Below are 24,608 nucleotides of genomic sequence, written 5' to 3' on the forward strand. Positions count from 1 at the left end.
GCCACCGACCCTTCCTGGAATTGGAATAATATGAGGGGTTCCTTCGTCTTGGGCAGGGACGGCCCAGGCAGGACCAGGCACAGTTACCAACGTGCACCAACAGAGAGCCTGGGGGGGCAACTCCTCCTTTCAGTGTGAAGCCGACTCGCAACTCCCGGAAGGAGCAGCCCAACAGGCACACCCACCATCATGCTTCCATGCAAGTCTGCCACAAAATGGCGGCGTAGATGACATGCAGGAAGGAGTCCCTCACAGCGCCTGGCACTTGAGCACTGCACGCTGGGTGGCTGGAATATTACAGCAGCAGCAAGCAACAGCAGCAGCAACAGCGGCGGCTGCAGAGCCCACCGAAATTTCAGGCCCTGGTTCTCGGCATCCATTCCTCAGTCCCTCGCTTCTCTCTCCTCCGCTTCAGAACTTCCATAAACCTCGTGCTTGACAATCCAATCTCCGTCCACAGTCCGTCCACAGCCCGTCTCGTCTTGCGTATCCGTAGGCATATTGTCTTTCATGCATGCGCGCTTCTTCCCCCCGTTGACGGCCGCCGCCAGAGCACCCAGAACACCCGCCAGAGCACCCGCCGCCACCAAACCTCTTGTCCCACCTGTTGGTCCCTTCCTGAGCTACTTTCGTTGACGGCGAAGAAAAAAAGGGACCCGCCCACCCTTTACGATACCAAAACAGCTTAAGCCACTACCTGGGCACGGATAGTCTGACGAGGTTCATGGTTCATCACTGGGTTGAAGAGGGAAAGGTACGGAGTACCGTCCCATGCAATACCGTCACTCACCTCACCCCCAAGCCGATGGATGGATCCACGCGCCGTTCCAACCAAACCCGGCCATGTTGACATCGACCGCCAAAATAATAACAAACCCATGCCAATAAGCCTCGTCCAGGTCATCAACTAACAACACAAACCAGGCAAGCCGCGGTAGCGGACATTTGCCGTTCGAGGAATCATAAGAGCTCTCGTCCCCCCGATCTTGCATGCCTCCACGAAACCCGCAACCGAAAGAGCTAGACCTCTGACGAGTCACGATCGCTCGAACCTTGTGGGCACTGTTGCAGTGTTGCGTCCATGCAAAGGAACTTAGCTTCGCGGCCCGTCACGCCCTGGCAAGACGTACCGGCTCAATCGAGTCACCCTGGTCCTCTGGGGTATCTTCCCGCTCGACTTCAAGTTCCTCTCAGTCAATCCGCGCTTAACCTTCGTTCCTAACCATTGACCCAATCCTCGAAATTGCCCGCAAAACCTCATTCTCCAGATCCTTGTCTCGACAGAGATCGGGGCTCGGCCGCACAATTGACGACAGACGACTATTTTCCTTTTTTTTTTTTTGCCAAAAAAAAAGGTGTCTCGCCAACAACTTTCGCACCGGTCTTGACCGTTGACCTCGGCCGTAACCATAACGTCCAAAGCTTGATTCCCTGCCGCTCTTAATTGCACAACGACACTGATCACAACATTTCTTGCTGTCTTGGTGAGTCTCCAACCACTTCCTTCGTCAGCTGGATACCCTCTCCCTCCTGTCTCACTCAACCGCCCCTGAGCCGACTCTCCTTTTTCCATTGCTCCTGTGACTATGGTTGGTAGCGCCAGCCAATCTATGAACGTCCTTGCGAGCTCGCTACCTACCTAGGAGTAGAAGCTCCTTGCAGGTACATCGTCGCTTGATGGAATATACCGATACCCACAGCAGCCGTCAAATGTCAATGCTCAAAAATCCCCCCTTTCACGCCACTTCGCTGCACCATAGCCCATCTCATATCATATCATAGTTCATGAAGAACACCCTACCCTTTATTATTATCAGTGAACTGCTCGCACGAAAACGGCCTCGTTGCTCCCCGTCGCTCAACCTGCCCACTGTTGAAACATAGCGGAACTGTCATCTTGTCTCCCTCTAATTCTTCATACTGACGAGATGCCCAAGGATTATAACTCTACTGTCCCCATTTAGTTCAAATACCAGTCCAGACCTCGCTCTGGTGCCTGAGGCTCCTCCCGATTATCTCGATTCGCAATTGCTCGAGTGCGGGGACGCACGGGTCTGTGTAGCACTATATCTACTCGTTCTAGGGTCAGGATGTCTCAGACGTAAGTTCACCGCTCAGGAGCCTTTCCAATACCTGCGAGAGCCCCCCCTGCAGCAGCTAACGAGGCCGACTTGCCAGTGAATCAGAGGAGAGATATCTCCTGAACGGCTTCTGGAGACATGGACGGTACTTCGGCGCATGGAAACTGGGCAAGGCTATGTTCCCCATTGACTCGGCAAGATGGTTTGATCCTAATAAGCTTGATATCCTCTAACCAGTTTCACAGGAGGAGCTGAGCCGATTGGATATTTTCCACAAAGTCTTTCTTGTGGCCCGCGAGGGTTTAGATCTCGACTACGCGCTGTCACGCGAGCACCCACCTAAGATCTTGGATCTGGGAACGGGTACTGGTATATGGTCGATTCACGTCGCAGAGTGTGTTTCCTACCTCGGCTTATTTTACCGTTGTTCTGAGACATGAGACTGATTCAGAAAAGGGAGTACTCCGGTGCCGAAGTCATGGCTGTTGATCTCAACCAGATTCAACCACCACTGTGAGTTGTGATGGTGCTTATGTCCAAGTCTTTTGCTAATAGCCCCGTAGCATTCCCCGCCTTATGAATACGATACAGTTTGATATTGAGGAGCCCTCATGGGACCCTCTTATGCGGGACTGCAACCTGGTTCATATGCGGTTGCTCTACGGAAGTATCCAGACAAATATGTGGCCTGGTATCTATGGAAAGGCGTTTGAGTATGACGATTGACCCAAGCAACTATCTAGCTAGACACTGATAAACTCTTAGGCATTTGGTCCCAGGGACGGGGTTCATCGAGCAGACTGAAATTGACTGGACGCCCCAATGGGAAGGCGACGACGTACCAAACCCATCAGCGCTCCAAGAGTGGTGTGGACTCTACCTCGATGGCCTAGACCGCGCGAACCGAAGTGGTCGAGTAATCCCGCAGCGGACCAGGCAAATGCTTGAGCAAGCTGGCTTCGTCGACATCAAGGAACGTTCCATCAAGTGCTACGTAAACCCTTGGTCTAGTGTGAAGATGGAACGAGAAACCGCAAGGTGGTTTAATCTTGTCTTTGGTCAAGGGCTAGAAGCGATGAGCTTGATGCCCATGATTGATCACGGACACATGTCCTACGACCAAGTTTCCGACCTCAACACCCGAACCAAAAAGGAGATCTGCGTCCTTCGCTTCCATGCATATGTAACAATGTAAGTACGCCTGCAAAAACAGCAGCTCACAGACACCGCGATAGGACATAGAAACTAATATCAAACGCAGGTACGTCTGGTCAGGAAGGAGACCCGGGTAGTCCACTCTCTAGCAGTTTACGGGGGAGTGGCGCGTCCGTGAAAGGTGCGATGAAGTGGCATGTTTGACACGAGGTCAAAGTCGCACAGGCAACATCTTGGGACGTGTCATGTGGCCGCATTTGTGGCGACCCAGGCTAAAGTGAGTGCCTACAAGGAAGCTGTTGGTTGCGATTTTTTGGGCGTTTATCAACAGACTGGGTTAAGTCATATTGGCCGTGTTGGACTGCGCTGCTTGCAGGGGACAAGGCACTAATAATAGTTGGAAAATTAACGAAGGATCCCGCTGGTTCAAGCCAAGAAGGTCGATCCGTCCAAGAGGAATAGAGGGGTGGAGGGTGTGTTGGTTAACAACCAAGGCAAGGGTCTAGGGCGCGTTGTTGGTTGATTTATGAAACGAGACGCATGGTTTGCATGTTTTTCTGCATTATCGGGGGCAGCGTCGCGGGTGGCCGGGCGGTCTTGTTATTTCTTGGATCACATCCAAGTCTTTCCCATATTTCCGGTGGTATAGACAAAAGAAATCGTGGGATAATACGAAATCTCCTCTGGCACTACTATTTCGGCTGCCCGTATTACCATGAACTAACCGCTGAGCCAACTCTGTCCCACCACTGCCTTTTCCGTGGCTCCCATGCCCAGAAAACATAACATGGACAGCATAGGTAGTACGGATGGCAGATGCTAAAGCTCTGAAGCTGCGGCATGGGGGGAGGGTCAGTGAACGACTGATGACGATAGAGCGACGGGCAAAGGGTCTGTTGAACAAGTGTTTGCTCATTGGTTCGGGTTGATCAAGGCCGAGGTGGCCAGCCATGATCCTGTCTGTTTGTACAGTACAACAAAAGAAACAAACGTGAGCTCAGGACATAGCCTGAGGAGGCGACAAATTATTGTCGCCCATCCGCAACCCCCCACACTCGCCTTGCGAAGCGAGACCGTGTCTATATCGTCCATTGTCTTCTTCTGCCTTCCCGTCTATCCATTGCACTCTCCCGCCTCCTTCTGACAATCGTACACTCTTCCGCTCGGCTTAGTGGTGCGAGGCAGGCTCGCCATGGTAGCCGACCAGCTTGAACCGGCCAATCATCTCGCCAACGGTGAAGAAACCAAGGCACTCGGCGAGGACGACACCGCCGGTGGCGAGCTGGGCGGGACCGATGTTGCGGACGCGCTGGAGGATGGCTCCGGGGGACTGGAGGAAGCTGCGGGTCTGGATGGACCTCCAGATGTTCTGGTAGTAGCTCTGGAAGGTGGCAACGGAGCTTTTTTTTTTTCTTGTCAGCGACGGGGTGAGTTCAATCACTAGGTCCGTCTCTGGCGACTTACGGAGGGCTCATCTTCTGGCCCTGGAAGACGAGCTTGCCGACCTCAAGGCCGACCTTGGAGTAGTAGACAACAAAGGGGGTCTGGCCTGTAATCCCACATCATGTCAGCATCTGTTACCCCTTCGCATTTCCCCTATCAGGCTGATGGTATCCAGAAATCGTACGCTCAATGAAAGCGACCAGCTTGCCAGTGCGGCCACCCAGCTTGCCGAGGCTGGCGCTCATTCCCTTGGCAGCACCGGCGATGGCAGGGCCAGCGGCGCTGGTGACGCGAGACAGTCCCTGGCTGGCCTTGGTGGCGGTGTCCTTGGCGACCTCGGTGGCCTTCTCGGTGGCCTTCTGGGTCGAGGTGCTCTGGTAGCGGCGGGCGGCGAAGCGCAGGGCCGGGGAGCGGAGGATCGGGCGCGCGGCGACGGCAGGCATCGTGAATTGACCTGTGGGTGTGGCTGGCGGGAGGGTATGTGAAAAGAGAACCCCGTGGGAGAGAGTAGAGGATGAGTTCGGGACCAGGGACGGCGGTCAATGGGTCGGAGGGGGCGGAGGGTCCGGTGGTGGTTGGGAGGTTTGCTGGCGATGGGACGGACGTTCGGTTTGAGGGAGAAAAAAAGCTCGGGAGAATTCGCTGATGATGGTTGGCTGTCAGTGGTCTGGCAGCCGGGTGCGAATTGAAGGGGGCGCTAAGCCGTTTTGGGGTGGACAGCAACAGCCTGCCGCCGCCGTGCCTTCCTTTGCGAGTTGCATGTGCGACAAGAGGCCACGGAAGGAACTTGGTCTTGTTCAAAACAGTCACCGTCACCATCAAGACTTCCAGCATCTGGTAATCCTGTTGGCACTCGAGGAGCTATATGAGCAGAATATCATGTGGACTGTCCCATGTATGCATTGATCATTCCTATCAAAACAATGGCTATCTATTCCGTCGCCAACCTGCATACGAACCCAAAACAACTCCCCCGAATCCCGGATCTCATGATACTGTCTCTCAGTCTAGGCTCTGGATCTGCACCTTGATGGCGCCGCTCTTGGGATCTGCCGACGTCTCAAACGCCTTCAGGGCGTCCTCGAGCGGGAAGCGGTGCGTCACCAGCCTCTTCATGTCGATCACGCCGCTCTCCACCAGCCGGATGGCCCTGGGCCATGTGTTGCAGTAGCGGTACTGCAGCTGGATGTCCACCTCGCGAACGCTCGCTCGCATGAAGGGGATGTTGATCTCGTTCTTGCCCACGCCAATGATGAAGACCTTTCCGCCGAACTTGGTCGCCCAGATGGCGGCCGCGATGCTGCTCTCCACGCCGGTGCACTCCATGGTGACGGCAGGCTCAACGCCTCCAAAGGACTCGACGATGCGCTTGCCCGCCTCCTCTGCAGACCCCCTCTCAACCTTGTGGGTGATGGCGCGCGGACAGATGGACTTGGCGAACTCAAGGCGGCTCTCCGAGATGTCGGTGATGACAATCGGGCACGCGCCGGCGGCATCGCAGCACAGAAGCGTGATGAGGCCGATGGGGCCCGCACCGCAGATGAGGACGGGGTCACCAAGCCGCATCTGGGCCCTCTGCATGCCTGCGAGCGCGACGCTCAGAGGCTCCAGCATGGCACCGTCCTCATAGGACATGTTTCCGATCTTGTGGCACCACACCGCCGGGTGGTTCACGTACCTGCGGAGCAGGCCGTCCACGGGGGGCGTGGACAGGAACTCGACCTTTTCGCAGCCATTATAGCGTCCCGTCAGGCACGGCTCGCACTCGTTGCAGATGACGTTGGGCTCGACGGCCACGCGGTCGCCGACCTTGAGATGCGTGACTGAGGGGTGGATAGCGATGACGTCTCCGGCGGATTCGTGGCCAAGGATATGGTCGCCCTCGACAACCATGGGGCCGATGCAGCCTGCATGCCAAAAGTGGATATCGGACCTTTGGTGATTCAGTCAGCGCAATGGTCCTCACGAAGATGCCTAGATGGTTGGACCAGCTGGCGACTTACCCGCAAATACCTGTGCTCCGGATAGCAACGGTAACCTCGCCCGGCTTCAGGCTGGTTCCGGCCTTGGCGCTCTCAGCGCTGGGCTCGGCCGGGTTGATCCATAGATCATGGTTGGGATTCGTGTAGACACCGATGTTGGGCTTCAACTGCGACTTGATGTCCGCCTGTGCGGGGGAGTCGGCGGAAGGGCTCATGGTGGGGAGGGTGCTCTCTGGCTGTGCCGTCGCTCTCGGGTTCTGCTGGGGCGGCAGAGGGTGAGGGAGAGACGTTCAAACGTTTGATGTAGGGTGGAGGGGCTGAAGAGGCGCGGGTATGTGGAAGAGACAACGTCCACCTCCGGCTGGACGGGCTCCTGCGATATATATATGTCCCCATGGCCTCCGTCGCAAGGTCAGCTCCAGCCTGTCCAGCCCGTCCAGCCCGTCCAGCCTGTCCGACTCCCCCACGTCTCCGTCGCGGACATTAGTGGAGTGGCTTTTTTTTGGTTGGAGGCACAATCCCAATTCAATGTGGGGTCGAGAGCACTGGCTCGGGGAGCCCAAGACCGACGTTGGCGATTTCGTCTACCGCACCAATCACCACTTTGCTGTGCGGCAATAGCCAGCCAGCCAGCACCGGATCACTACTTGCTTTATTGGGCCTCGATTGGACGGTCCATTTTCCCTGCCGATATCGTTCTCATTCCGTCTCAGAGTAAGAGTTTTTCCTGTTGATAATGGCGGGACAGCTGGTGGTCACAAGGTCCCCACCCCTCTTCTCGTCCTCTAGTCCTGAGGTAGCTCATGGTAAGGGTCATTCGCCACTGTTCTTGTCATGGTCAGCTGTTGCTCGGGGAGTTTGGCTTTCATCCCCGACGGCGTTCTTAGCTTCTCCGCCAACTCCATTGACACCGATGGCAGCCGCCGAGCGCCCCGGGGAATCCAGTTACTAACGAAAGTACGGAGTACGAGATACGCACTCACATGGCAGCTACGGCTAACAGATCATGCCGGTGGATCTTGCAGCCCTCGGGGACGGCGGCGGCTCTGCGTCACTTGCTGCGAGGCCCGCAACGCGCCCGCAACACCGGCTGTATTGCAGCGTTGCTTCAGGTGGTTCAGTCCGGGGATGGGACCACTCCGCAGGAGCCACTATTTAGCCAGCAATAGCCAGTGATTTGGTCCATCTGCCGCCTACATGCACACGCTGAGCCCTAGAGATGTTCGAGAAGCATCTCGCACAGGTTGCCAGGGTGCATGGTTCCGACTAGTATTCAGGGTCTAACTCCCAAACACGTATTCCTTCGATCTTGGGACGGCCAAGCCTGCGGTTTTCTAGTCGCCAAGATCAGCCAGGCAGCCGCTCGTCGTTAATCTAAGCGACGCAGCAGATCACCACTACCGTATGGACGGATGATTGTTCCCCGGACGGCAATCACCAATCGCAATGCGACATGATGCACTCGGCCGGGAGAATTGAGAATGCAACGGTACAGGTATTTGATATTGGATGGTGTTGCACGTCTCTTCAAATCCAGGCTTGACTTAGCCAGCCTCGGCTAGGCTTGGCAATCCAAGTCTATCCCAACGTACACCTTGTTTGGGGTAACTTGGCATACACCGAACCTGTCTACTTCGATTCTAATATTCATTCCAAACGACAAAAGTCTGATATCCCATGTATTGATTGACTGTGCAACTAGCACCTCACGCCCCTGTTTGCCAAAGATAAGACGTTGCGGATAGGTGCCCAACACAACCCCGAGCGTATCTCCCATCCGTTCCTATCATTCGTTTCCCCCATAGAATGGCCGTTTATCTCGTTTCTCTTGAGAGACAACCTGAACTCCTACCCGATGCAAGTACTTGAAGGTTGCGAGAGCATGTTAAAATCGCATCATGTGATGATACTTGTTGGGTACATGTGGTTAACCAACGGAGACGACGACGTCGCCCTTGCATCTCCCGTAGGAGCAGCACTCGGCAGGGTCCATCTTGCCGTTTAGAATGGCGTCGACTTTTGCCTTTGGATGCAGCATTAGAACTTGGGCCGTTTGGGATCACATTGGCGCCTTGCTCCTGAAGCTTACCTCGGGACAGGGTCCAACAGGCCCGATAAGTCCAATGGGTGCAACGGGTGCCGCCGAAGCAAACGAGAGAGCCATAGCCAGGATGGCAGTGGCAGTGTGAAAGAAGGACAGCTCCATGTTGAACAGACCTCTGAAGGCGAGGAAGAAACGAGTGTGTGCTCGTATATCACCAAATGGCCTATAGGACGAGGGGAGGGGAATAGATGGCAAATCACCACCCATGGCAAACAAGCGTGTTATTTAAATTGTCTATATTTAGCCTTCGTCCCTGGCCCACCGTCTCTTAACTCGTACTTTAAGTTCAAGGAGTCGTTCCGGGGGCGGTCAGAATCAGAGTTTATGAGGCGTGGAAGCAAGCCACGTCTCCCACCATAGTCCATATATCACATACCCCCCCTTGTGTCTGCACCTTGTGTGATACACGATACGAGGGAGGATGAACTTATCCGTGGGGGGTTATTCCTGAGTCCAGTGTGGAAAACTGGCCCAGTCAGATGCATAAAGGGGCGCGAGATGAGATGTGCTCCACCCATTGAAAGTGGATATGGGGTTGATTTTGACCTTTCCTGGCTTCTGCATTCAAAGATTTAGAAAGAAGGAGGCATGACGTCGGCCAGTGCCAAGGCCGGGAATTAGGGAGCGACATGTCTCGTGGCTCTCGCCTGGTCAAGGATGCTTGGATGCCTGGGTGCTTGGAATGCCTCTTCCGCATGCAGAGACTCGGAGTGAGACAGTGGGCGGAACACCACATGGCGCTTCGCCAGGTTCGGGCCAATTGGCCAGAGGGGAAATCGTGGGATTGCATTTCGGCCCTGAGGTGATGAGGGATTGGAATGCTGGCAATGGGTCTGGTGATGGCCAGAGATGTTGGACATGCCATGCTGGTGTCGCTGTATGTGAGCGGCCACAGCACTCGACGCTGGATTTCGTGTACAGGATCTCCTACATGTCCTCTCCTGCGTCGGGCGCATAACCGCGGTGGCCAACACCATGGTACGAGGCTGAGGCGTTCAGCGATCCAGGGTCCAGACCTCGACACCCACTCCACCGACCATGACCCTACGCCCCCCGTCCAGGAACTCGACATCACCCGGGTCAGCGACGCCACTGTACGCGTTCCCGAGCAGCCCTATCCCCACTGCGCCGTCCTTGGCGGTCGTCGCCCAGGCCTTGATCCTCTGGTCGTTGCTGACTGTGACGGCCAGGACGCGATGCCCCCGGCGGGCAGCGATGACGCCGTTGACTGCTGCCGCGTGAGCCCGACGCACAATCCCACGGCTCGAGATGGCGAAACGGCCCGTAGCAGGGTCCTGTGTGAGCGTGGCGAGCCCCAGGGCGCAGTCGTCGCCGCCCGTGAGGACGCAATGTGTGGTCTCGTCTACAGCCACCATAGCCAAGCACTTGATGCTGCTCTGATGCACGGAGGCGACCTGCGAGATAGCAAAGACCCGCTCCTCATCCGTCGTCTGTGTCGTTGCGCGCCATAGGCAGATGTGTCCATCCGTGGAGGTGGTGAGGACGGCCAGGGCAGCGTCTCCGACGGGGCCCAGATGACGGACCTGGGTGAGGCAGGCTCCCGTGTAAGCGCCCCTGGCGAGGAGCTGGAAACGGCCGTCGGGGGAGTAGCGGTACGTCCGGAATGCGGAGCTTGAGAAGATCATGGTGATGGTGATGCCCTCGTCCTCGGGGTTCTTCTGGACATCAAAGTCCATGATGCGGAGATCCCCATCGGGGCTCTTGTCGCTGAAGACGCACTCGCATATGATGCCCAACCCGCCATACTCGGTGTCCAGCCTCCGAAGCCTCCACACAAAGAGCTCCTCATTGCCGGCACTGCTGAAGAGATAGTCCTCCCCGAGCCACTTGAGAGTCTGGATGCCCGTGACATGTGTCTTTATGGAGGCCAGGCAGCGCATGTCCCTCTGGTCCTGTGCGTCCCGGTCCCGATACTCCCAGATGCGGATGGACGTGTCTTCGGAGCCAGTGGCGATGTAGCAGCCGTTGGAGCTCAGCGCCCGGATCTCCCGGCCGTGTGTGCCCTTCTTCAGGGGGAGGGATCGCGGCTTCATCTGCGAGCACACAGACAGCTTCGAGGCCCTGTTGAAGGCGAACCGGAGAGGCGCCGTGTCCGACTGGCCGTGGTGGAGGCTGACGGTGCGGTGGCCGCCGCCGCAGTCGACGGATAGCCGCTCCTCCCTGCGTGTCTCGTTCCATACGATGAAGTTCCTGCTCCGGAAGCCGTAGAGCACGAGCTCGGGGGAGGCATCGTTGGTGAACCAGGCACCCTCGATCATGGGGCCGAAGGGCAGTCCTGAGTCGTGTCGGAGGTGTATCTGGGGTGTCTGGCCGTCGTCTTCCATGTCGTATATCCTGTACCTGCCGTCTCTGCTTGTGGCCAAGAAGTGTATCCTCACCACCTCGGAGGGGTTGGGTGTTGATGTGGATGGGAGTGGTACTATGGATGTCAAGGCATCTCGGCTGGGGAGGTCATGATCCAAGATCTTGGTATAGCCCTGGTCACCACGGCGAAGTACTGACAAGAACCCGTGTCGGGATCCCATGATCAAGTACTCCCCGACCCTCGAGGCAGAGACGGTGACGAATCTTGGATCTAAGCCCGGGATTTCTGCCTGAGCCAGGACGTTGCCGGTGGCAGGGTCTAGGAGGAGGTGTTGGGGGCTGGCGTTGCCAAACATATAGACGAGCATGTCGATTGAAGCCGGTACATCGCCCCGGTGACCGCCATTGAGTAGAATTATGTCCGCAATCTTCCCAGAGAGGGTCGTGACATGCGACAGACTCTCGGTCTGACCGCTATAGAAATACACCCCACCATTTGCTGTGCCGAGAACCGCAGCTCCACGGGCGGCCCGCTTGAGGACATGCAATCGTCCCAAGGCATTCATATCGCCAAAGCTTTGGTCGACCTGCAGCCGCTTCCATTGCAGGCCACCCTCTGAAAACGTGCCGACGAGGAGCCTCCCAAGGGATGTGACGACAAGCAGCTGATCCTCGGAGATGAACTCGAATCGGCCGAGAGCTTCGGGTTTCTTGGATGGGACACGGGATTCGGGGTCTGCGACGAGCTCCGGCACATCAAAGGTGAGGAGATCATCAGCGTCAACTGGCTGTTGAGACGACCCTGGTCTTGGCAGAGGCTCCTGGATCAGGGAGATCCTGCTGTCCGCTCCGCCGGTGACAATGGTCTTGCACTGTCCCTGGGATAAGATGGCATGCGACCACAGATGCTTGCCATCATGAACGGATATGGACTTCTCGTGTGTCAGCTCGCCACTAAGCTGGGTCTTTGACGCGTCCACGGTGAGACGCCACCTCTGGGTCGTAGAGTCCTCTCCAAAGGAATACACAACGAGGCCAGCACCACTCAGCAAGCCGTCCTCCGGTACGGCAAAGGCGACACCCCATATCCTGGAGAGGTGGCCCATGGCGACCGCCACGGGGGCCATGGCCCCCATGGTCGGCTGCTCCTCGTCGGGCAGTATCGCGCTGAACCCCGTCTCCCGAGCGGCGCTGAAGTGGCCCTCGTCGTACGTCTTCTTGCTCTCCGCCCGCTCGGTGATGTCCCAGATGCGCACGGTCCGGTCGTCGCTGCAGGTGGACAGAAGACGGACCGGGCCGCCCCCGCCTGGCAGCGTCAGCAGCGGCGAGATGCTGACGCCGTAGATGGAGCCCTCGTGGCCCGTCAGGACGAAGAGCATCTCGTGGGAGCTGGGGCCCCGTGACGGCCCCGCGAGGCGGCATTTCCAGACGAGGATCTCCCCAAAGGCAGTCCCAGCGACCATCAGGACGCAGTCGTCGTCCGTCCAGGTCATCTCGGCCGAGTAGAGGATGGGCCTGGCGGGGGAGATGACGTCCCCGACGGTGATGCGCTGCGCATCGTGGTCGATCTCCAGGCGCACGACCTCATTGTGTGCTGTGGCGAGGACGGCGACGGACGGGTTGAAGGGGGACAGGCGGCCAGAGTAGACCCAGTCTGGGGCGGTCGCCCTGATGACAGCTGGACCTCTGCCCTCTTCGACACCGTCGATAGAGAACACCGCGAGCGACGTCGAGCCCCAGGCTAGAGCGACCCCAGGGGATTCCGGCCCAGGCTGCTGGACGTCGATGCCGTGGATGGGCTGCCCACCAAAGACGGCGAACTGGCATACCAGGCGCCCCGACTCTGCCTCGTAGACCTTGACGTCGGTGTCTTCGCCAGCCAGCACGAGCACCCTGCCAGAGGGTGAGGAGTAGAAGGCGAGTGCTGTGACGGGGACTTGGGAAAACTCCCGTGCGAGATGAGCCTAACGCCCAAAGTCAGTCAGCCCGCCAGTTCATTTCATGTTTCATTGCTCTGAGTGAGTCTTGAGTGAGAGGGGCAGCAGTTGGAGGAGGGGCACAGAGCAGAGCAACAGCGAGATTTCTCACCTCAACCCCAGGAGCCATGTCGAGATGAGCTTCACCGACAATCACCGGGCCATGTTGGGGGTAGTAATGCCAGTGTTGGTTTTAGTATCGTGAACTGTCCGCAGCACTGGTGAGCTTTACCAACTTTCGCCAAGTTTGAGAGGTTCCAAGTTACCCGCTTTGAGGTCAAATTTTTTTACTTGGTACTTTGCCAGCACCACAAAATCACATCACATCTTCCAACAGCCAATACATCACACGACGAAACGGCATAGTAAACCGAAGAGGCATGAGATCGAGATTCGTCATCTTCATTCAAAATGTTTGGTCTATCTATCATTATCCCGTTTTGGGTATCGTAACCTCGTCGGCTGTGACCAGTTCCACCGTGGCCTCCGTTCCTTGTACCAGAAATCATCACAAGTTGTATGCATCCCTAGGTAGATAAAACCCCGACGACCACATAAAGAAAATAAAAATAACAAACGCCGGCAATGCAAAGAAATGCAAGACAAGTCGTTACAAGGCGCAATGAGATTCTGTTTTTCACCCCCTCCCTCTACGCGCGGTGCGAGTAGGGCTCGTAGCTAACCTCGGGGCGGCTACCCAAGCGGCTCCCTGAGTAGTGCGAGGGCGCGTGGGTGTAATCCTGGCCATAAGTAGGCTGGAACTGGTTGTGGTAGCCGGCGCTCGTCATCTCGTGGTCGTTGGCGGTGCCGCCGATGGGGTAGTAGGCGCTCGATACGAGCTTCTCGTTGTCGTCGCCCTTGCTGCGGCGGCTGCCGTGCTCGGGCTTGCAGCAGCAGATGGTGAAGAGCCAGAAGAGGCTGGCGGCGATGGCGAAGGCGGCCCCGATCCAGATGCAGGCGAGGAAGTTGGTGTTGAGCGACGCCCTGACGCCGTACTCCTTGGCAGCGGCCTCGATGGCCCCGACGACGACGGCGCCCATGGCCGTGGCCAGGCCGGCTGCCACGATGCACAGGACGATGGCGGCCAGGCCGATGAGCCACGTCAGGCACGACATGATGCGCGTACAGCTGGAAAAGATGCCCAGCACGAGCTCGGCGCCCAGGACGGCCAGGGCGACGATGAAGGCAATCTCGGTGTACCGCGTGACGGTGGAGAAGACGTCGATGGCCTTGTCGATCTCGTCTGGCAACTCGATCGTCTTGCTGCCAATCTTGGGGATCTCATCGATGATGTCCTTGCGGAGGTGCTTCGAGGCCCAGTTGTACTCGCCGTCGATGCAGTCGCGTTTCGAGTCCTTGATCTCGCAGTAGTTCCAGAGGGTGAACTCGTACTTGCGGCCGAGGTTGAGGTCGCCCGCAGTGAGGGCTCGACGTTCATGGCGCTTGTTGTTGAGGATATTGCCCAGGTCATCGATGCCGTCGCCGATGACGGCCTCGAGGGTGTTGGCGTCGAGCTTGAGGCCCTCGAGGTTGACCTTGAAGATGTAGAGGTTGTTGTGGGCGATGCCGGAGAGGGTAGCCACCATGAAGGCGATGATGGCGCCGATGGTGAGGGCTATGGGCAGGCCCACGCACACGAACCGTCCAGCTCGCATGTTGGCGGTGTTTCCTTTGTCTTTTTTTTTTAATCTTCTTTTGGGTGTTCGCTCGAAATCAGTCCACGATGGCGGTGGTGAGGACTACGGCTGCGTAGGTTGAGGTGCAAATGCAGGCGACCGACTAATACCAGATGGGTGTGAATCTGGATGAATCTGGACCGTGACAGCTGGGAGAAGCGAAGGTGAGACTTCACGGGAATGGAGATGATGGGAGGGCCGTGGGCAGAATGGAGCCAGAAGAAGGATCGGGCCTTATAAACGAGGGCGCAATGCGGTTGGAGCTGACGACTGATGTGCCGATTATGCTGCTGATGTGCTGGAAGTGCTGAGGTGCGAAAGGTGGGCGGTGACCCTGACATGGGTGGCGCAGTCGCTGCCAGGGTGCAGGTGGACGCGTTGCTGTTGGCTGCGACATCTGTGGGTGCGCAGTGGGTGGACCAGCCTGAGCCTGTATCGAGCCTGTAAGGACCGCTGAAGTCTAACCGGGCAGCCACCGGAAGACCCCCCAAACCGCCAAAGAGCCTCGTGTGACAGCGGACCCAACCAAGCCAACGGGGACACACAGCGAGCCAGTGCGACCCCCAACAGCTCCGCCACCGGTGTTTTTCGTCTCTCACTAGCGGAATTCAGAGCGTGCAAAGCATCAGACCGAAAAGGAAGCAATAAAATTATCTAGAAACTGGGTCTTTTCCCCCTGATGACAGTCCCCGGGGAGGCCGCCGGTGCTCGTGTTCGAGCGAAGATCGCAGGAATTTTCCAGCGCACGTTCTCACTCATACGTCACCGCCGATCACTGCAGACATGCTGCTGGGGTGCTGATGGAGACCCTGAAACGGGCCTTGGCATCTCCCCAGCAACTTGGGAGCCCCAGGCGCAACCATTGGCGCTACCGTCGCCAGCCTCCCTGGGTTCGTCCTCAAAACGAGGCTCAGAGGCTCGCAGATCCCACGCAATCCCTTCCACCTCGTTGCTCCACGTGCTGGACCTGATTTGTGCAGTCTCTTTGTTATCTCTTTTATTTGTTTGTTTTTTGTTCCTAATGGTCTCTGATAATAACAGTCGGAAAACAGCCCCCAACCTCCCAGGTTCTCGGATGCTCGGCTGCCTCCCACTGACACAGCGGTTGTCCCAGTGCGAGCCTCCCGGTGATGGCGGGGCTGGAGATCATCGCAAGAGAATTTTATCATCCAACGCCTCCAGCCTCCTCCGCAAGAAAGGGCCAACTGACAGGCCGCCCTTCAGCGTCTTTCGTTTAATCTCCCAGTGGTATTGCTTTTCGGGCCTCTGTCTTCGTATAACAAGTGGCTGGTGAGAAGTGGCAGCTGGCCACCCGCACAGCCGCACAGCCGCACAGCCAGGTTGTCATTAGTGGAGCCGTTTGGCTTTGGGCCTTGGCTGCTGAGGGCTCTGTCGTCTAATTTTAGAAGCACCACGTTACCGAGCTCATCTTTGGCTAGTCGCCACGAACCTTCTCCTGTGCTACAGACTGTATAATAGTTCTTGCAACATGTGCGGACGCTCATCGCATCGATTACGCATAATGAGGCAAACAAGAAAAAATCCAGTGCTACTAGTATTTTTTTTTTTGGAGGGGTGTTCCTCGTGCTTGCGCGCCTTGGTAAGGTTTGCTTTTCGTAGGGGCTCGAAATTTGGCACTACCGTCAAACATAACACCTTCGGAGTCCTAGGGCAAACAAAGCTATCGTCCAACATGAGATGGACCTGTTATACGCAATACCAGGTGAATGACTCCCATCGATACAAATGTCGCCACAATGGAGCGAGGATCCCACGAGAAGCATCTAGTAGCAGTGCGAGCACAGATAGTGATACTATAGGGTATTACGTATGCAAAACGAGCTCCGCCCTGACCCAGCCGTCCGTGACAGATGTGCACAACCAGAGCTTATCCTTCCGCTGTCGGAAATGCACTCTGCCTGTGCGAAACCTCACACGCACGAAATGCATTGACTCCTACGTACGCATGTATACGTACGCATGTAGGTCGCAGCCGGACCCGCTGGCACATGTCCATGGCTCTGGCTACCCGCACAAATCACCATCTGGATCGCAAAGGAGTAGCATTTGACGTGCTGTGCCCCTCTCGATCCCGCTCTCCGCACGGCCCGCCACGCACGCACTTGCAGAGTGCATTTGCACAAGTGCAGGCCCAGAGTCGAGACTCCTCTCCAGCGGACAAGTCACAGGCAAGCGGGGATTAGTATCAAGTTAGTACTCCGTATTCCAGACTCATTGGAGAGATGAAGAGCCCATCGGACCAGAGGACATGTCACGGGGACATGCGCGGCCGGCATCAGCCTGGCTTGAAACCCCGAAGTCGGGGCTCGGACGGGCTCATCGGGCCTAGCGGGGCTTCCCCTTCGTATCGCGGCGGCATTGCTCATCCTCCGTTACGGCCGAGGAGGAGCGCGAAAACCACGTCCAGAGGGCGATGAGTAAACTCGTAAGGTGGACGGATTGGCTTGTTGGCGAGATGTGAGATTCAGCGTGGCGCGGCTCCTTCTGCAGGCCGAGCGAAGCTGTGTCCAGCTCGTGCTCGAGGCCAGCCAACCATGGTCCCGCGTATGCGTATTCATGATGTTGCGGTCGGGCTGCCATTGTCTTGGCGTCCACCGTCGCCGCGTCGGAGCCAAAAGGGTAGAGGGTGTTTTGTTGGGCTCTGAGCACGTCGAATGCTGCTGATGAGTAGAGGGACACTGTTTTAGGCGAAAGGCTCCGGGCTAATATTCCATTACACATTGCTAGTAATCAGAACGAAGCACATATGCATTCTCTTGCATGCGAACTGATACGCAGCCATCCTGAGGCGACGAACTGGGAACTGTGGACGCTGGGAGGGGCACAAAACCTTAAATGGCCCCGTGGGCGTCGCAGGTACCAGGCCCACCAACATTGGCGCCCAAAGGTACATGCCACCGGAGGCGCGCCCCCGGATTCGGTGTGGTACAGCGCCCCAATCGCTGCAGGCCACTGGGCAGGACGCGCATGTACCCTGCGCTCAACTGCTGCAGTTCTGCGCTGCACTCTGCACTCTGCAGGCCGTGTTATCCACGGACAGAAAGAACCTGGAAGGCTGTCCTCGCGGCGCATCACCTCTTGCGAACCGTGTCACGGGGTGCCACGGATGGATGGCCTGGATCCTTCCCACTGCCCGGCCTGTGGGCTCTGAAAAATGCACGATGCAGAAATGCAGCCCAACCCGAGTCTCGGGTCCGTGAGGCGTTTGGCGGCTGTGGCCCGACCTTATCGTAGCCATCTGCGCCGTTGAGGTTGAGCCAAGCTGGGCCAGCCCCATAATAATATGTTACTAACAATGTCCGGCGCCTTGGCTCCTCCCATATGGGAGGCGACCAGCCTGAGCCTCTTCCATGGGCAGCATTGGACACATCCTCAACCTCCCTTCTTCAATTCCCCAGACTCGTCCACCTCTGGCATTCATCATTGCCTACCTGGGTATCCGACGGTAGCGCCACCAGGTTCGTTTTGCCCCCACGGCACTTCTGCTCTACTTGGTGATTCTCTCTGCATCTCCGCATCCACCAGCTTCCCTTCCTCCACACAGCCACCACCGCCTACCGCCTGGTTCTGTTTGGTGCTCGGTGCTATTTGGTTGCTGTCCTGCTGCCCTGCTCTCTTGCCTCCCCGCAACCGTTCGGATTTTCCTCCATTCCTGCCCCCTTCATGCAATCCCACCTTCTGCTCTGGCACCCCGACCTCGTGTCTCAGTCATTGTCGAATCGCCCATTCTGACTCAGATCATCACTCCAGCCGCTTCCGAATCTCCGTGACGGCCATAATCCCTAAATCTACCACGTCCGTGCCGCCCGACGTCATCGCCCCCCGACTCGCCCCCGAAGCCGACTTAGCCGCTGCTGCTCCTCTAGACTACTACTACTACTACTACTACCGCTACTCCTCCTGCTATCTCCCTCCCGCAAAGGCGCTCGCCTTCAGTCGCTCACCACGGACCCTCCGAGGGCCCGCCGTCCTCCCTTCCTCGTCGTCCTCGGTCGATTGTTCCACCCCCCTTAGCACCGACTGGGCGAGATCGACCCGACACTCACCGACTAGTCCGCTCCATCCCTTCAAGGGCACGGCGACAACCTCACGACAACTCGGTCAAGACCGTGCAACCAGGACCTGCGACACCGCCCCTGAGCTACCGAGGCACGTCCCCTTCCCCGCCGCCCGTCGCCGGGGCGAATCAACCCTACATCACACAATGGGAAACCAAGGCTCCAAAGAAGGCGGCCCTGCTACCGGGTCTGGCGCTGCTGGCCACGGCGATGCGCTCCAGACCTACCCCTCCCTGTCCAAGTCGGACACCAAGGAGTCGTCGCGCTCGTTTCGGTCGCTGCGCTCCAAGATCCCAGGAAGCACCGGCAAGAATGACAGCCCACGGGGCTCCTCCAACCTGGCAAATGGCGAGAGCTTCAGCGATAGAGCTGCTGACAGCGCCTCGGTGCGATCTGGCAAGAGCGGCCGCTCCAGCATGTCTAGGGCGAGTCGATCCGACCTCCCGCCTCTGAGGTCAACCTCTACCGACCTTTCGAACATGTCCACCGAATCTCCCATCATGGAGCACCAACCGCCCCCCTCGCCTGTCCGGTCGCAGCCCACCAAGGGTGGCCACCACTCCGATGTGCCTGCGGCGCAAGCTTCGGGCGAGGTGGACCACGTCTCCGACCAGCCGCCTGGGGCCATTGTAAACCCAAATACGGCCACGCAGCAGCCTGGGCAGTCCATTCTGGTCAAGCGTGACAGCATCGTCAACCCCATCGAGGCGATCTCATCTTCCGTCGACTCGAACAGCAACGTCGCCATGTCGGACATCAAGGATATCGACCTGGATGACTTCATCAAGCGCCTGCTCGACGCTGGTTATGCGGGCAAGGTCACCAAGAGCGTCTGCCTCAAGAATGCCGAGATTGTAGCCATCTGCCAGCGGGCGAGGGAGGTCTTCTTGAACCAGCCAGCCCTGCTCGAGCTGGACGCTCCCGTCAAGATTGTCGGCGATGTGCACGGCCAGTACACCGACCTCATCCGCATGTTCGAGATGTGCGGCTTCCCGCCAAACTCCAACTACCTCTTCCTCGGCGATTACGTCGACCGCGGAAAGCAGTCCCTGGAGACCATCCTGCTGCTCCTCTGCTACAAGCTCAAGTACCCCGAGAACTTCTTCCTCCTGCGAGGCAACCACGAGTGCGCCAACGTGACCCGAGTCTACGGCTTCTACGACGAGTGCAAGAGGAGGTGTAATGTCAAGATCTGGAAGACCTTTATCGACTGCTTCAACACTCTCCCGATCGCATCCATCGTCGCCGGCAAGATCTTCTGTGTCCATGGCGGCCTGTCCCCGGCGTTGAGCCAGATGGACGATATCCGAAACATTGCTCGACCGACCGACGTGCCCGACTACGGTTTATTGAACGATCTGCTGTGGTCAGACCCGGCAGATATGGAGTCAGACTGGGAGGCAAACGAGAGAGGCGTCAGCTACTGTTTCGGGAAGCGCGTTATTGCCGACTTCTTGGCTGTCCACGATTTCGACCTCATCTGCCGCGCGCACATGGTAGTCGAGGATGGCTACGAGTTCTTTAACGACAAAGTTCTGGTGACTGTGTTCAGTGCGCCAAATGTAAGCCTCCGCTTCCGTCATTCACCGGATGGCGCAATGCTAATTATTGTAGTACTGCGGCGAGTTTGATAACTGGGGAGCCGTCATGTCTGTGTCAGCCGAGCTGCTATGCAGTTTTGAGCTGCTCAAGCCACTCGACTCTAGTGCTCTGAAGAGCCATATCAAGAAGGGGCGCAGCAAGAGGCAGCAGATGCTCAACAGTCCTGTAAGTGGCGTGTCCCGACGTCTCCCGATTCCGCTAACACGGCACAGCCTGCAAGCGTCCAGCCACAGAGTGTTTGAATCACTTGTCATCTTTAGGGGACGACTAATACACGCCGATCCATGTCGGAGTCGGGGCCAGGAATGGTCCGGCAACCGATATTATTGCCGTGCCAGGCAACATCAAGACTCATCGCCAACCCTTCGAGTACCGGTTTCCAGGATTATGCCAGGCAGACGGGCTTCGTAAGGAATACAATGCGTAGGGTACGACTTGGCACTCACGGCGTGAAAACCGTGAGTGTAGGGCACCTTTGCTCCGTCCGAGGGTGGGACGTAACTGTCTGCATCAAGTTCAGGAATGAACGTTCGGTTCACGGATCTGCCATATAGATTTCTACTTATCATGACATCTGTCCTTCTCAGTTAGGCAAGCGGTGGCTCCTGGCCACAGGGACAATGGGATAACCAGCGGGTGATGGGGGTCTACGGGTACAGGGGCGAATGGCCTCTTGTTGTTGTTGCCTGTATGGTTTCAATGGGCTTCTTTCGGATTTGTGCCTCATACGTTGTTTGTCGAGGAATTACTGTCTACTAGTCGGCATATGAATTGATTATCCATGGGTTTAAGTTGTTTTACATGTATGTCTCGAGTGTTATGTGATATCCTTCACTCACAGTGGTGGAGAGTGGATCCAAGGGGCGGTCACGTGCACCTCCAGAAAGTTTCGTCCAACCTCGACTTCCAGCTTGACGCCGTGATCGCCAAACCACGACAAAAGTCTCCCCAATTCTCCGGCAACGATCACGTCGTACATCCGCGGTCGACGGTTTCCGAAGGCTGAAGACGGCCACACCATGAACCGCCACGCCTTCCGCTCGGTCACCCGCCGGACGCGGCCTGCAGAAGTCGACCACGCGACCCAGACCCTGAGCAGCTACTTTCGCCAATTCTCCTCGTCGGCCCAGCTGCGAGCTGACGAGCCCAATCCGACCCGTCCGAACCTGTCCGCGCGCCAGCAGTCGCGTGCCGCGGCCGATGACATCCGCGTCCTAGCCGGCAACGCCGGTGCCAGGCAGCCCGCCCAACAGACAGACGCCAACGCCCAGCAGCCGAGGGTGGTCGATGTGAAGAGCCTGCCGAGGGGCGGCCTCAGGGGAAGGGGGGGTTTCCGAGGCGCTGGAGGCTTCAGGGGACGAGGGGGTGCGCCAGGCGGTGCCGGCGGCAGGGGCGGCGCCGCGAACAGGTTCTCCGGCTCGAGGGGGGCTTTCCGTGGCCGGGGACAGGCCCGCGGCCGGGGCCGCGGCGGCAAGGCGGGTAAGGACCGCAAGAAGGGCGAGGAGGATGAGCAGGACGAGGGTCGGAATAGGAGGCAGCCCACGCTGGAGGAGGCGGACATTGTCGAGCCCTCGCAGCAGGCCTTTGCCGACGCCATGCGGTTCGGCGTCTCCACTACATATACGCCCTCGGTGACGCTCGAGTCGCTGGCCGTGCACATGCCCAACGTGGCGTCCGGGGCCAGCACGGGCTTCGCGGCCGTCCACGAGAGCCTCAGCACGCTGGGCACGGCGGACCGGGTTGGCGTCCGCAGCGAGCTGCCCGCGGCCATGTACGCGCTGGATCTCAAGGAGACGGGGATGCGGTACTTTTCCAGCGTCGAGGACAAGGAGCGCACCGAGGCGTTCCTGCAGCAGAAGCGGCGCGAGCAGGCCGAGGCCAAGGCCGACGGTGGCGCGCCCGTCGAGGTGAGCAGCGAGCGCATCATCGGCGACGCCGAGGACGCCATCAAGAAGGTCATCCTGGACGAGGCCGTGGCTGGGCAGCACCAGGCGCCCACGTTTACGACGGACCCAGTCAGCACGTCGCGAAACTGGCACCTGCGGGCTGAGACTTGGGGTGCCAAGGAGACCAAGGCGTTTGAGGACAAGCTTAAGGGCTTACTGGAGAAGGGAAAGGCGCGCCAGAAGGCAAAGGCTTGAGGGGGGGTAGATGGGTGTAACGTGTACGATGTGTAGAGGATCTGGCAACTGTACACTGGTGTGTAATACTACTACTACTACTACTATACAAAAGGTCTTTTTTTTTCTTGTTCTTTCGGATACAATTGAACTCATCCAACATATACCATGTCCTCTTACACGGAGTTGCGCTCCAGCTGCCTGGTGGCCTTGGTCTCCTCGTCGTCAATCTCCTTCATCTTCTTGTTCTGGACCTTCTGCAGCTCCGTCTCGGCCTTGCGGGCCATGTCGGGCGTGAGGACCTTGTTCTTCTTCCAGTCCTTGAGGACCTTGTCGTACTTGGTGCGGGAGTGGCGGACACGCTCGCGCCACGTCTGGGCGGCGTCCTTGAGGCGGCGGATCACGTCCTCCTTGCGCTCCATCTCGATCTTGAGCAGCAGCTCGAGGTCGTTGTCGTCGGAGCGCTGGGGCTGCTGGTTGAAGTCCGGGGACGACTGGATGGCCGACATGATGGGCTTGATGTAGTCGCGGTCGTTGACGAGGAGCGAGATGGTGCGCCCGGAGCGGGGCACCACCTGGGCGAGCTCACTCAGGGGGAACGTGTCGATAGAGGTGATGCTGGCGCCGGTGCCGTCGTCGGCGGGGATGCTGGACTTGATGGAGACGGCCAGCGCGCCGAGCGACTCCGGGTTGAAGCGCCCGCCGTTGAGGAGGGCGTGCAGCTGGGACTTGAAGTGGGCGTCCATGGGCGCCCAGGCGGCGGTCAGGGAGGAGAAGTTGAGCGGGTCCTCGGGGTCGGGCTGGGGGCCCGAGGAGGAGGAGGAAGAGGAGGGGGGGGATGACGAGGAGCGATGGTCGTCATTTGAGGGGGCCGAGTCTTTGCGCGAGGGGCTGTTACTCGGGGCAGCGACTTTGCGCTTCTTGTGGAGGGATGGGGAGAGGCTGAAAGGGCGGACGGAGAGGAGGGATGGGCTAGTCGAGGTCGCGAGGGCGGGTGATGGTGAAGCTCTTCGAGGTGTGATTCGCAAGGATGGGCTGCCAATGATGGTGGTTAGCTTCGTCGGTGATGGAATGGGGAAGACGATGGAGTGAAAGGGGGCCCATGCCTTTCCACGGACGCAATGAAGCGCCTTAGTGGCGCATTGAATCGTACCGCCATGGTGTGAGTGAGGATTGCGACGTTGGCTTGGAGGAGTACTAGGTCGGGTGATGTCGTGCACGTTTTAGCAGTTCTTGAAGCTCCAATCGATAAGACCACTGGCACCCGATATAGTATGACCATGTACCTACGTACCTAGTAATAGCCCCAAATCCGCATTGCTCCCCAAGAAACTGTTCGTTTGAAATGACCTCCCCAGTTCCCTATCAAAGTGTATTTACTCCGTAGTTTTCTTATTGTTACTGAGAATCGCAATGGATTTGGAGCTGTCCCAACTATGCAAGTGGTTAGCGAAAAAAAAAAAAAAAAAAGCGAGACACTAAATGACTGGTGGTAGCACTGGTTGTACTCATGCAGCTACAAGTATAATAGCTACGTGTGTAGATGAAATGCAAATATAATACGGAGTATACTAGTCACCTATTATACATATAAAATTATATAAATATTAGAAAACACGCGCGAATGGGTATACGAATATAGCTGTGAATATGTGTATTATCATGATGATGCTTCGTCTCTCTCTCTCTCTCTCTCTCTCTTTTTCTTCTTCTTTTTTTTGCTAATCGCTTGTCACTCTCCTTCAATACTACCTGCTGTAGTATTACACCTCCCGTGGCCATGTTATTTCGGCAATCATGTCTTTGTTGCCGGTTGAGGAAAACTTGGAGTGGCAGATTTCGTAGGCGCAAATCAACTGTCTCGCAACCTCAGTCTCATTCTGCGCCACCGGCGGTTTCTCAAAGGAGTCCAGGCGCCCGTATAAGGAATAGTCCATCAGCTAGGCTGTATATTATAGAGGAGAAATCCCATACGGGGATGAAAAGGATACATAATTACGGATATCACAGCGAAGAAGAGGATGTGAGAAGGGAGCTAGGGTCGGGCCGCAGCCTGCGGGTGCCA

At 57.4% G+C, this 24,608-nt stretch overlaps 8 protein-coding genes across 8 annotated transcripts; 3 read left to right on the plus strand and 5 right to left on the minus strand.

Annotated features, from left to right (window-relative positions):
* Positions 1 to 2,559: 2,559 nt before the first annotated feature.
* On the plus strand, positions 2,560 to 3,373 carry LAE1 (methyl transferase; the record flags this gene model as incomplete). Its single annotated transcript, XM_083192697.1, has 4 exons — positions 2,560 to 2,594; positions 2,645 to 2,794; positions 2,847 to 3,272; positions 3,343 to 3,373. The coding sequence occupies 4 exons, from the start codon at positions 2,560 to 2,562 to the stop codon at positions 3,371 to 3,373; spliced, it is 642 nt and encodes a 213-aa protein (XP_083051754.1).
* Positions 3,374 to 4,404: 1,031 nt separating this feature from the next.
* Positions 4,405 to 5,122, minus strand: ATP20 (ATP synthase subunit g; the record flags this gene model as incomplete). Its single annotated transcript, XM_083192698.1, has 3 exons — positions 4,405 to 4,636; positions 4,701 to 4,785; positions 4,864 to 5,122. The coding sequence occupies 3 exons, from the start codon at positions 5,120 to 5,122 to the stop codon at positions 4,405 to 4,407; spliced, it is 576 nt and encodes a 191-aa protein (XP_083051755.1).
* A 559-nt stretch (positions 5,123 to 5,681) lies between these two features.
* Positions 5,682 to 6,876, minus strand: lad1 (NAD(P)-dependent alcohol dehydrogenase; the record flags this gene model as incomplete). The annotated part of the gene is made up of 2 exons (XM_083192699.1): positions 5,682 to 6,612; positions 6,683 to 6,876. The coding sequence occupies 2 exons, from the start codon at positions 6,874 to 6,876 to the stop codon at positions 5,682 to 5,684; spliced, it is 1,125 nt and encodes a 374-aa protein (XP_083051756.1).
* A 2,884-nt stretch (positions 6,877 to 9,760) lies between these two features.
* On the minus strand, positions 9,761 to 13,196 carry WDR6 (WD40-repeat-containing domain protein; the record flags this gene model as incomplete). The annotated part of the gene is made up of 2 exons (XM_083192700.1): positions 9,761 to 13,054; positions 13,179 to 13,196. The coding sequence occupies 2 exons, from the start codon at positions 13,194 to 13,196 to the stop codon at positions 9,761 to 9,763; spliced, it is 3,312 nt and encodes a 1,103-aa protein (XP_083051757.1).
* A 520-nt stretch (positions 13,197 to 13,716) lies between these two features.
* ACO1O0_003246 (SUR7/PalI family-domain-containing protein) lies at positions 13,717 to 14,721 on the minus strand (the record flags this gene model as incomplete). Its single annotated transcript, XM_083192701.1, has 1 exon — positions 13,717 to 14,721. One exon carries the CDS (start codon positions 14,719 to 14,721, stop codon positions 13,717 to 13,719), a length of 1,005 nt encoding a protein of 334 aa, XP_083051758.1.
* A 4,246-nt stretch (positions 14,722 to 18,967) lies between these two features.
* pzh1 (Metallo-dependent phosphatase-like protein) lies at positions 18,968 to 20,665 on the plus strand (the record flags this gene model as incomplete). The annotated part of the gene is made up of 3 exons (XM_083192702.1): positions 18,968 to 20,383; positions 20,436 to 20,588; positions 20,636 to 20,665. 3 exons carry the CDS (start codon positions 18,968 to 18,970, stop codon positions 20,663 to 20,665), a joined length of 1,599 nt encoding a protein of 532 aa, XP_083051759.1.
* A 777-nt stretch (positions 20,666 to 21,442) lies between these two features.
* ACO1O0_003248 (uncharacterized protein) lies at positions 21,443 to 22,564 on the plus strand (the record flags this gene model as incomplete). Its single annotated transcript, XM_083192703.1, has 1 exon — positions 21,443 to 22,564. The coding sequence occupies one exon, from the start codon at positions 21,443 to 21,445 to the stop codon at positions 22,562 to 22,564; it is 1,122 nt and encodes a 373-aa protein (XP_083051760.1).
* A 155-nt stretch (positions 22,565 to 22,719) lies between these two features.
* Positions 22,720 to 23,702, minus strand: UGA2_2 (ribosome-recycling factor; the record flags this gene model as incomplete). Its single annotated transcript, XM_083192704.1, has 2 exons — positions 22,720 to 23,551; positions 23,662 to 23,702. The coding sequence occupies 2 exons, from the start codon at positions 23,700 to 23,702 to the stop codon at positions 22,720 to 22,722; spliced, it is 873 nt and encodes a 290-aa protein (XP_083051761.1).
* Between the last annotated feature and the right edge of the window lie 906 nt (positions 23,703 to 24,608).

The sequence above is a fragment of the Amphichorda felina genome, assembly GCF_050947745.1.
Source record: "Amphichorda felina strain 45539 chromosome Unknown scaffold_3, whole genome shotgun sequence".
Classification (NCBI taxonomy): Eukaryota; Fungi; Ascomycota; class Sordariomycetes; order Hypocreales; family Bionectriaceae; genus Amphichorda; species Amphichorda felina.